Genomic DNA, 12,114 nt, shown 5'->3' with positions numbered 1-12,114 from the left:
TAGTGATATAAAGATCTATATAGAGGAATCCAGACCTCCTTTCTCCTGCTGGTGATCCTTCTAATTATAATAAAGCTCTATATAGAGCAGTGATTCTCAATCATGGGTTCCTCCAGAGGTTGCTAGGGGTTTCTTCAGCAATGGGCCATTTCTGCCTCTCAGATAAGTTCCCACTGACACCTTTGATCTTTTTAGATATCTGTATAGCCCCGTACACACGACCGGACTTTTCAACATCCAAAGTCTGACGGAATGATTCCGGCAGACTATTTGATCGTGTGTGGGCTGCAACGGACTTTTGATTCGCAAAAGTCTGACAGACTTTAGAAATGGAACATGCTTCAAATTTTTCCGCCAGAACTCTGCCGGACCTAGTTCCTACCGAAAAATTCGCGCGTGTGTATGCTATTCCGACGGACAAAAACCGACGCTAGAGCAGCTATTGGCTACTGGCTATGAACTTCCTTATTCGAGTCCAGTCGTACGTCATCACGTTCGAATCCGTCGGAGTTTGGTGTTATTGTGTGTGGCCAAGTCCGCTCATTCGAAAAGTCCGTCAGAACTCTGTCGGAACTCCGGCAGAACTCCTTCGAAGGTCTGTCGGACATAAGTCTGGTCGTGTGTACGCGGCATAAGAAGGTAATTTTTCCCAATGACCACAGGTGTGAGGACCATTCTTCCCACTGACCATCACACTAATGTATCATGAGTTGTAGATTTCACATTTTTAGCAGAGGTTCCCCGAGACTGGAGAACTATTTCAAGGGTTCCTCTGTGTTGAAAAGGTTGAGAAAGGCGGATATAGAGGATTCAGGACCTTCTTAATCCTGCTGGTGATCCCTCTGGTGATATAAAAATCTATATAAAAGAATACGGACCTCCTTCCTCCTGCTTGTGATCCCTCTAGTGATATAAAGATCTACCATATAGGGGAATCAGGACCTTCTTCATCCTACTTGTGATCCATCTAGTGATATAAAGATCTATATAGAGAAATCCGGACCTCCATCATCCTGCTGGTGATCCCTCCACTAATATAAAGATCTATATAGAGGAATCCGGACCTCCTTCTTCCTGCCGGTGATCCCTCTAGTGATGTACCCCACAATTCTATTAATTTTCCCCACTGTCAGGCCAAACTGTTTGCTAATTTTGCAATCATCTGATATAAGAACCCCAAATATTTCTCCCCTCTAGTTCTGGCCAGCACATGATCAGATCAGCAAATACATAAATCGCCTATATTATCATTTATGTGGAAAGTCGATCACTCTTAAGTCACCACAAAAGACACACAAGAATCATGTGCACCTGAAAGAATAGACAAAACCTCCACATAGGAAGAGGATTCTGTACTATGAGCTGTGAAAATGTAAAATTGACTTCCACAGGATCTGTTTCTCAGTAGATTTCTCAGTAGATTGCTTCAAAAAAGGTCTGCTTGTGTTTTCAAGTGCGCCAAATATTTATACCTATTAATAAATCAGAAATAGCACTGTGGATCGTTGATCCAGGGAGTACCGGATCCGAAGGGCAAGAAATACCAGGAGTGCATTTCGTGGAGTTCAGGAATGTACTATGTACAAGTCAGGGGTGGCTCCGTAACGAGTGCAGGGTTCAGGGGTGCACTCTATATCATGAGCTGTTTCAGGGGTGCCCTATGTACAGAGTGCAAAGTTCAGGGGTGTGCTACATGCTACATACAGAGAGCAGAGTTCAGGTGTGGCCTCGTACCGAGTGCAGTTTCAGGGGTGCCCTATGCACAGAGTCTGGGGTGTGCTATGTACAGAGTGCATTACATACAAATTGCAGGGTTTAGCCGTGTGCTATGCAGTGTACAGGTGTCATGGATCTGTAGTAATGTTTGTCTGTCAGCTTACCTCTCCATGTCAGCTTGAGAGACCAGCTGCCCTTCACCTGGTTGCTTAAGTAATCTCTCCTCAAAGCATGGCTCCACCCCAGGCCCTATCAGGGAACACTATATTAACCTGTGCACTGCAAGCCAGCCCTGCTGATCAATATTGTGTGTTTGGCTTCCGTGTGCTCCCTGCTGTGTGTTCTACGTCTGGTTCTAGTTACCGATCTTGGCTTGTTCTTGACTGTCCTTGTCTGCTTCATATCTCGACCTTGGCGTGTTCCTTGACTATCCTTACTTTCTCGTTGCCCCGACCTTTGGCTATCTCCTGACTATCCTTTGTTGTTGCAGTTTGCGGCTTCCTCTCTACCTTCCTGTAGTCTACTGTGAGTGTGAGCTGGGGGTTACGACTTGGAGCCAGACTGCAGCTAAATCCATCCCCACCACTAGGAGCCTCTGGCGAACACCCGCTGGGTCTTAGATTCCACGCCCTGGGAAATCTCATGCTCTGGCGCCCAGTGTGATCCATGTTGGTGCTCCAGAATACCTGCTCTCCTGAATCACCTAGAGCTCCATCTGCAGCAGTCAGCCGTAGGGTCCACTACTTTGTGGTGCACTCCTCACCCCAATGGGGTGCATCTGTCACCTGGATTCAGGTGACCTGACAGCAGGATTCAGCTCTTTCACAGGTTGTCCACATCTCACTTCCACCCCTACTCAGCTTTGACCTCTGCACCACTTTTTCTCATCCCCCACCTTTGCAAACCCTCCAAAATGTTCCTCACATCTTACCCACCCAGCCCGACTCAAGTACCTGATTGCAGCAGTGTCGGTATCTCTGCCTCCCTTGAAGGCAGGGGCGGACTGACCATTTGGCCACTCGGGCACTGCCCGAGGGCCCCGGGCCACTAGGGGGCCCTATCAGGGTTGCCAGCCTCAGTAAAACCAGGGACAGTATGTAAAAATCTGTGTTTTTTTTTTTACATCTGTCTCTGAAATGTCCCTTACTGACATCCCTTTGGTCTAAAAATCCTGAGATTATAGCTGCCCCACCTCTTCAGGACCTTCTCAGCCAATAGAAACATGTCTGTGTATACTTTGTGTACATGTATGTGTATACTGTGTAATTGTATACTGTGTGTGTGTATACTGTGTGGCCCCATAATCTCTGATTGCCTGGGGGCCCCATAATCTCCTATTGCCCAGGGGCCCCATGAGTTGTCAGTCCGCCCCTGCTTGCAGGAGATCATTGGTCGGCATCTGTGCACAGATGGGGATCACAGTGCAGCTTACGACTTGCCCCATCCCACACTGCACCTGCATCAGCCTCGTCCCCGCCGTGAGTGCAGGGCAGGCAGGGATCTGTCCTCCTAAAACCAGAAGGCTTCTATGTTTACAAGTGACAGTGGTGGGTGCGGAGCAGAGGACGGGAACCGAAGGTAGCAAAATAGAGTTCTGCCACTTTCTGGCTGAAAAAAACCCCTGTGTGCAAGGGCCACGTGAAATGGCCTGGTGGGCTTCACCAAGTTTTTTTTTTTTTGCCTTCCTCTGGATTAACTTGGCCTTAAAGCGGGAGTCCGCTGGGAGTTCCGCCGTTTTTTTTTTTTTAAAAGCCAGCAGCTACAAATACTGCAGCTGCTGACTTTTAAAATAAGGACACTTATCCGCCCAGCGCGCCCGCGATGTCGGCACCCGAAGCCGATCTCTCGATCGTCTCTCGGGTGCTGCCGCTGCCATCTTGGGTATGGGAATCAGGAAGTGGAGCCTTTCGCCTTCATTTCCCGGTTCCCTACTGCGCATGCGCGAGTCGCGCTGCACAATAAGGATGGTCCCCGCTGTCTCTGGGATCCGTGTGTTTCCCAGCAGGCAGCGGGGGACTTTTGGAAAGGGGCGTAGATTCTGCAGAATCTACGCCCCTTTCCGCAGATAGCTATGCCGGAAGTGGGTGCAGATACCTGTACTGTACAGGTACCTGCACCCCCCTCCCCCCTGAAAGGTGCCAATTGTGGCGCCGGAGGGGGGGGAGGATTCCAATGAGCGGAAGGTCCACTTTAGGGTGGACCTCCGCTTTAATGAACAAGTGACTTTTTTTCAACTATGTAACTCCCTTAATAAAACCAAATATCTTCCTACTAAAAATACACAATACTTTCCCTTTGAATAAATTTAGCTACATCCTGGTTCTTTTGTTGTACCACACATTGTTACAAGTTGTTCCTTAGTAGTTGGAGAGCCGACCATCTCAGTTCTCGCCCACACCTTGGCCCAGATATTGCATCTAAAAAAATCTTTTTTTTTTTTTATAGCGGGTTGTAAAGTCATTTTATCACAATCTCGAGCCATAATGTGGTAAAGGTGTTATTGTCTTATTGGTGACATTGGTTTGATCCCCTCTAGCTGCACCTCGCTGTGGTCACACACACACTCAGAGGAGCAAAACCATATCAGCTTTAATGATGATGCAATTCTTCAATGTCAGAGCAGCGTGCTTCTGGTGTCCCAGTTACATTTCAATCTGCTCAGAATGGTGGGGAAAGAACTGAGAGTCAGCGACTCTATAATATCATCTCTGCAAGTGGCATTTAAAAAGTAAAGGTCACACTTTACATGTTCAACCCAATAGGAGGTTTTTTTCAAAAAGCTACGTGACATTAAAAGGACTGAGCAGTGGGTGCATCTTAATAAAGATAAATATCATTTTTACAATGTGTGGGTAACATAGATGCACTTCTCCTTCAATATACACTATATTGTCAAAAGTATTGGGACACATGCCTTTACATGCACATGAACTTTAATGGCATCCCAGTCTTAGTCCGTAGGGTTCAAAATTGAGTTGGCCCACCCTTTGCAATTAAAACAGCTTCAACTCTTCTGGGAAGGCCCTCCACAAGGTTTAGGAGTGTGTCTATGGGAATGTTTGAGCATTCTTCCAGAAGCTCATTTGTTAGGTTAGGCACTGATGTTGAACGAGAAGGTCTGGCTCCCAGTCTCTGCTCTAATTCATCCCAAAGGTGTTCTATCGGGTTGAGGCCAGTCAAGTTCCTCCACCCCAAACTCACTCATCCATGTCTTTATGGACCTTGTTTTGTGCACTGGGAACAGGAAGGGGCCATCCCCATACTCTTCCCACAAAGTTGGGAGCATGAAATGATCCAAAATGTCTTGGTATACTGACACCTTAAAGTGGTTGTATACTCTTTTTTTTTTTTACTTTTACCTACAGGAAAGCCTATAATAAGGCTTACCTGTAGGTAAAAAAAATATCTCCTAAACCTGTACGGTTTAGGAGATATTCCCCTCGGTATGCGCTGCTGACTGCAGCGGCGCATGCGCACAAGGGGATTCTCGGCTGAAAATCCGGCAGTGGTCGACCGGCCGGGATGAAATCTCCCACGCGCATGCGCGGGAGTAACGATATCATGGCTCTGGCCACTCACAGCGCCAGAACCACGATACCCAGAAGAAACGCCGAGGGAGCATTTCAGCTCCCTCGGCGTGGATCGGGCCAGATGTCGGGGCCTCGTTCTAAGGTAAGTATTTCATAATGAGCTAGTATGCGGTGCTCTGTGTAGTGGTTTGCTATAGGGGGCACCCCGAGCCAAGTCGTTCCACTGTGTGTCCATTCAGACACAAGGCCACGGCTCAGCTCTGCCCCCTCAGTCTTCTCATCGGCTCACTGCCTTGGATTGACAGCAGCGGGAGCCAATGGCACTCAGCCAATAAATGAGCCATTGTAGCAAGTGACACGCTGCATCTGGTGGCAGGCGATGGTGGCAAGTGACACGCTGCATCTGGTGGCAGGCGAAGGTGGCAAGTGACACGCTGCATCTGGTGGCAAGTGACAAGCTCAAGGTTCCCACTAATTCTGCATTATGGGGAGTTGAACTGTTTGTAGAATTCACCTCCATAAAATCTCTAAAATCCGACCTCTTTTTAACAAATGAAACCACCAAGCTCCTCATTCACTCCCTTGTTATATCTCGCCTTGACTATTGAAACTCCCTTCTCATTGGCCTGCCCCTCCATAGGCTCCACCCCTCTTCAGTCTATCATGAATGCTGCTGCCAGAATTATCCACCTTGCCAACCGCTCAGCGTCTGCCAACCCTCTCCTCCAGTCCCTACACTGGCTCCCAATCACCCAGAAAATTAAATTCAAAATACTAACCACAACATACAAAGCCATTCACAACTCTGCCCCGAGCTACATCACCGATCTTGTCTCCAAATATCACCCAAATCGTCCTCTCCGCTCTTCTCAAGACCTCCTACTCTCAAGCTCTCTTGTCTCCTCCTCTCATGCTCATCTCCAGGACTTCTCCAGAGCCTCTCCCATCCTCTGAAACTCGCTACCTCCACTGGTCCGGCTATCCCCTACTCTTGCTACCTTCAGGCGATCCCTGAAAACTCATCTCTTCAGGGAAGCCTATCATGTCTCCAACTGATCTCCTACCACTTCCATCAGCTCATTCCCGACAGTTATAACCTTTTGTACCACCTGCACCACCCTATTAGATTGTAAGCTCTTCTGAGCAGGGCCCTCTTAATCCTCATGTATTTTATTGTATTATAACTGTATTGTCTCCTTTTTATATTGTAAAGCAGCTTTTTATACTGTTGGCGCTATATAAATCCTGAATAATAATAATAATAATAATAAGTATTTCATTATATATTAAAAGGTAGTAATAGAAATAATGTGATTTGATCTTCCTGACACCATATTAAGCAAGGTGTTGAGATTATTTCAGTGCTAACACCAGCCATTCACCCGACAAATCATCCCCACTGCCGAAATTCCCCATCAACCCCAAGACTACATCATCCCCACTCCCCCCCCCCCCCCCGGTCCTTGGCAAAATTGTCCCTGAATGGCAGTTTGGAAATGTGGTCACCATACCGGGGCACAGGGTGGCAATTTCCCGCCGGGATGCTCTCTGATGTCCCATACAAAGGTCACATTGCTTCCCTCAGACTGTGCATGCCCTCCATCCCCTCCCTGAGTCAGCCAATGGCAGGCAGGCGGCAGTAGCTGAGCAGGCTCCTCAGCTCACTCTCCATGGGAAAGATGGTTGCAAATGTTTGCCGGTGGTGGTGATGGAGGTCGGGGCCGGCAGGCTGCTTATTAAAAACGTACCAGCCTGTGTATGTTTTGGGACAGCGCCGGGCGGGACTTGGGCACTTGGAGGAGGAGGACGTGACGGCACGCGCATGGGGGGGTAGAATAACCAAAGCCACGGGAGAGATCGGCCAAAGAGGGGGACCAGGTAGAGACTAACAAGCTGATGGACTGCTGTAGTCATAAGTCATAAGAAGGCTGTAACGCTGCTGATGAAAAAAGGTATTTAACCGTTTATATTTACTAAAAGAATTGCATTTTCATGTTCTGTGTACTGTGGGAGACCAAATATAGTGAATGCAGGCTCCTGGGTTTAGTAACATTTTTAAAGCAGATTAGTATGTGTGGGCATCACAGACAGTTCACATTTTAGGTTGTGTTTAGTCATAAGAAAGCTAACCAGTGTTATGATTTAGTTTACAGACTGAAGAGTCATATGTGGAGAATAAGAAAGATGGCTCTGTGCGGATCACAGTGAACCGAACACGGGATGAAGTGTTTGATATTCAGATTACGGCAAGGAACCAGCTGAATTACTCTGTATCGGATGTGGTGCGAGTCCGCTTGTCAGATATAGGTATGAACTATATGAATTTCATACTGTCTACATGTATTTTTCTTATATAATTTAACACAGATGATAATTCATTTCACAAATTTTCATAGCAGAGGCATGTTCTGAAAATGCTTCACAGTTTATATGTAATTGGTCATATCTGTCCCTGTGCAGAGGAGCTTACAATCTGTTGTCCCTATTACCAGTATCAATCCTAGGCACATCAGCCAGACATCGGGCTGTGACTGCCCCCTCCCATCACCAACACACTTTCTGTGGGTGGATATATATTGTAGTCCTCAGTTACTGTATATTCAGTGTTACTTGTTATTGGCCATTTGTCACTGGTCACTACCAATTGCATAGGCTGCCTTCTCAATGATGTCACTGGTCTGTAGTAAGTGAATAGGTTGACTTCTCAGTGATGTCACCAGTATCTAATGAATGGATAGGTTGCATTCTCAGTGATGTGTTTGGTTTTAGTGAATGGATAGACTTCATTCTCAGTGATGTCACTGGTCTCTACTGAATGGACAGGCTATATTTTCAGTGATGTCACTGATCTGTAGTTATTAAATAGACTGCATTCTTAGTTGTATCACCAGTCTCACGTGAATGGATAGTAGAGCTGCACAATTAATCATTAAAAAATCACGATCTCGATTCAACCCCTCTGACCATCTCTATTGCAGAGTTTGCCTATTCTTTCATATAACAAGTGGAGAGACTTATCTGCTCACTCAGCTGTCAAAAGAAAACATCTGGGCGGTCTGCCAAGTTTTTTAAATGAAATGTAACTAACTCTTCCTTCATAGATCAAAGGGAAACTTTTGTGTGTAAAGAAAAAAAAAATAGGCAGTCTGCCAAGTTTTTTAAATGAAACCTTGTAACTAACTCTTCCTTCTTAGATCAAAGGGATAAACTTCTGGGTGTAAAGAAAAAAAATACAGGCAGTCTGCCAAGTTTTTAAAAGTGTGAATGCAGGAAGTGTAACCACTTAAAGTCTAAATCTTTTTCTGACCCTTCTTTCTTAAGTTAAAATCAAAGTTTTTTGCTAGAAAATTACTTGGAACCCCTAATCATTATATATATTTTAGCAAAGACCCTAGGGAATAAAATGTCAACTGCTGCAATATTTTATGTCACACTGTATTTGTCCAGTGGTCTTTTAAACCCAATTTTTTTGGGAAAAAAATACACTTCAATGGATAAAAAAAAAAAAAAAAACGGTAAAGTTAGCCAATTTTTTGATTCTCATTTTAGCCTGAATCGTGCAGCTCTATAGGTTGCATTGTCAGTGATATTACCAGTCTTTACTGATTGGGTAGGCCAGATTCTCATTGATATCATTGATATCACCAGTCTCTAGTGTATAGCCTACATTCTCAGTGATGTCACTGGTCTCTAGTGAATAGATAGGCTGCATTCTCAGTGATGTCACTGGTGTCTAGTGAATGGATAGGCTGCATTCTTAGTGATGTCACTGGTGTCTAGTGAATGGATAGGCTGCATTCGTAGTGATGTCGCTGGTGTCTAGTGAATGGATAGGCTACATTCTCAGTGATGTCACTGGTGCCTAGTGGATGCATAGGCTGCATTCTTAGTGATGTCAATGGTGTGTAGTAAATGGCTAGGCTCCATTCTCAGTGACGTCACTGGTCTCTGGTGAATGGATAGGCTACATTCTCAGTGATGTCACTGGTGTCTAGTGAGTGGATAGGCTACATTCTCAGTGATGTTACTGGTGTCTAGTGAATGGATAGGCTGCATTCTCAGTGACGTCACTGGTGTCTAGTGAGTGGATAGGCTACATTCTTCTGCATGGGGCCCGGAATGATTAAACATGTTATGGTATGGGGTGGAGCACCAGTAGGATGTTAGATTTTCGATGGTCCAGGCTGGGAGGGGTTTTAGGATAATAGGGCACTTAAAAAAAGAGATGTATGGTTCTGTTGTGGATAATGTAACAATATTTTGGCAGATAGAGTGACTTACAGTTATATATTTTATCAGATTTTACCAGTTCGGCTGGAGTTGTGCCATTTATTCTTTTCATACATATGACAACTTTAATATTTCACAGTGGTTCCCATCACACCTATAATCACTGAAATTCAGCTTCTGAAATCAGCCTTCAACATTTCTATTAGCTGGAGAAACCAGACATCGGAGAGACCGAGCTTCTGTGAAGTGCATTATAAAACTCCAACAGACCCATCATGGAAGACGGTATGTAGGGTTATGTTCATACACAAGCAGTCTCTGTATTTACTGCATTTTATGTAAACCTAGATGACCCAATTACTCCTATTTGGTCAGGGGCCTAACTACAAGTCATAGGGCCCCATGTCAAAATTTGATTAGGGCCCCCTAGCTAAAGTTGACCATACACTCTTAAGCCGCGTACACACGGGCGGACTGTATGGCCAACTTAGTCCGTCAGACAATCCGACGGACAGTCCGTCCTACTTTCGAATGAACGGACTTGACCACACACGGATTAACAACAGTCCGTCGAAAGCTTGCGCGATGACGTGTACAGCACGTACGACGGGACTAGAAATAGGACGTCCAATACACTGCAATGCAACCTTTCGCCGTGTAAATCCTTTCTGAGCATGCGCCATACTTAGTCCGTCGAACTAGCCTACTCACGAGCGGACTGTCCGCTGAAACCAAAGTTGGACGGACAATATTACGGAAATTCCGAAATACTTAGTCCACCAGACTGTCCGCTGAAAAAGTCCGCTGAAGCCCACACACGAGCGGACTGTCCGCTGAAATGTGTTTCGACGGACTAAGTTGGCCGGACAGTCCGCCCTTGTGTACGCGGCCTTAGGTTTATTTCCTTCAGCCTGCGGGCATAGTGAGTACAGATCTCTGGAATGGCGGCCCGGATAGCAGTAAAAATCTTACATGGGTTCTGACCTTCCCTACTCTATCCAAAGCTATGAAAAACTTTTTGGCTGAACATACACTTTGGGGTTCAATCTGCTCCGCAATTGGTTGTGGATTGGAACAATGGGGAGACAAGGGGAAGGTAAGCAGATTCTGCTTATGCTCCTCAGAGTAAAGTGATGGGGCCCTATTCCTCCAACTGACTCCAATGATGGGGCACTATTCCTCCAACTGACTCCAATGATGGGGCACTATTCCTCCAACTGACTCCAATGATCTGGCACTATTCCTCCCACTGACACCAATGATCGGACACTATTCCTCCCACTGACACCGATGATGGGGCACTATTCCTCCCACTGACACCAATGATTGGGCACTATTCCTCCCACTGACTCCGATGATGGGGCACTATTCCTCCCACTGACTCCGATGATGGGGCACTATTCCTCCCACTGACTCTGATGATGGGGCACTATTCCTCCCACTGACACCAATGATGAGGCCCTATTTCTCCCACTGACACCAGTGATGGGGCACTATTCCACCCACTGACTCCGATGATGGGGCACTATTTCTCCCACTGACACCAATGATGAGGCCCTATTTCTCCCACTGACACCAGTGATGGGGCACTATTCTTCCCACTGACACCAATGATGAGGGACTATTTCTCCCACTAATACCAATGATGGTTGACATTTTTTGCCTCTTAGATCCACATTTTACATATGTTTTCCTGCATTAAAAATGTATGTTTTTTTTAGTAGGGTAAGAAAAGGCTATAATCCTATCAGATTTTTATTTTAAAGTAAGAAATACAATAACACCACCCCAATGGTCATAGAGCCCAAGAAGGTTTCTTAATTTATGACTGAAATAAGGCAAGAGAGAACTGCCAACGCATTTCAGGTGTAGGAAGAGTCCTCCCTTTATCAGGCTTTGGAAGCTGTGTGGAAAAGAAGGGTAGGACTATGAGCACTTTTGGAATTCAGCAGCTATGATTGCTCTGTCCTTTCAGACTGAGGCCTACAGCAGCTGGCTGTAAATAGAGGTTTTGGCTTTACATACGCATTAAAGTGTTAATTATTTTTTTTTTTAAAACACTTTACAAACATGTTATACTTGCCTGCTTTGTGTAAGGGTTTTGCGCAGAGCACCCCTGATCCTCCTCTTCTGGGGTCCCCCACCGGCACTTCTGGCTTCTTCTCTTATCCGCGTGCCAGCACAGGAAGTCACTTTTTATGGTGGCATGCGTGTGGGCTCACCTCCGAGCTGTGCTCTGTGTGTCCATTGGCACACACAGTGCGGCTTGGCTCCGCCCCCTGATCCCTTGCCATTGGATTTGATTGGCAATAGCAGGAGCCAATAGCTCCCACTGCTCTCCCAGAGTCCAGTGAGGAGGGAGAGAGAGAGAAAGTATCGCCGCTGGATCGATATCGGACTCAGGCAAGTATTTGTGGGGCAGGAGGGTGAGGGGGGGGGGGGGGTAAGTTGCGCTCAGAAGGTTATTACCTTAATGCAGAGAATGCATTAAGGTAAAATAAAACTTTAGGATTTACAATTATTTCTATTTTGCCTTTACCATCGACTACAATGCATTTCACCTTTTATTTTGGAGAAATAAAAACTCAGTTTGTTCTTACCTACTGACACTACATGGACCAGATAACGGACTACTCAG

The 12,114-nt window shown here is 45.9% G+C and overlaps 1 protein-coding gene across 1 annotated transcript in view; it reads left to right on the top strand.

Moving 5' to 3' along the window:
- LOC143926614 (interleukin-12 receptor subunit beta-2-like) overlaps nt 1-12,114 on the top strand; it is a 127,976-nt gene that overhangs the window by 53,382 nt on the left and 62,480 nt on the right. Inside the window, exons 5-6 of the mRNA XM_077450515.1 lie at nt 7,393-7,553; nt 9,616-9,761. Coding sequence (XP_077306641.1) covers nt 7,393-7,553; nt 9,616-9,761 — 307 coding nt within the window. The remainder of the gene's footprint in view (nt 1-7,392; nt 7,554-9,615; nt 9,762-12,114) is intronic.

This window comes from Lithobates pipiens, unplaced genomic scaffold, assembly GCF_037356315.1.
Source record: "Lithobates pipiens isolate NorthernLeopardFrog02 unplaced genomic scaffold, aLitPip1_a1.2 Scaffold_23, whole genome shotgun sequence".
Lineage (NCBI taxonomy): Eukaryota > Metazoa > Chordata > Amphibia > Anura > Ranidae > Lithobates > Lithobates pipiens.
Note: the sequence above shows the minus strand (reverse complement) of the source record. Positions and strands in the feature narration are given on the sequence as shown.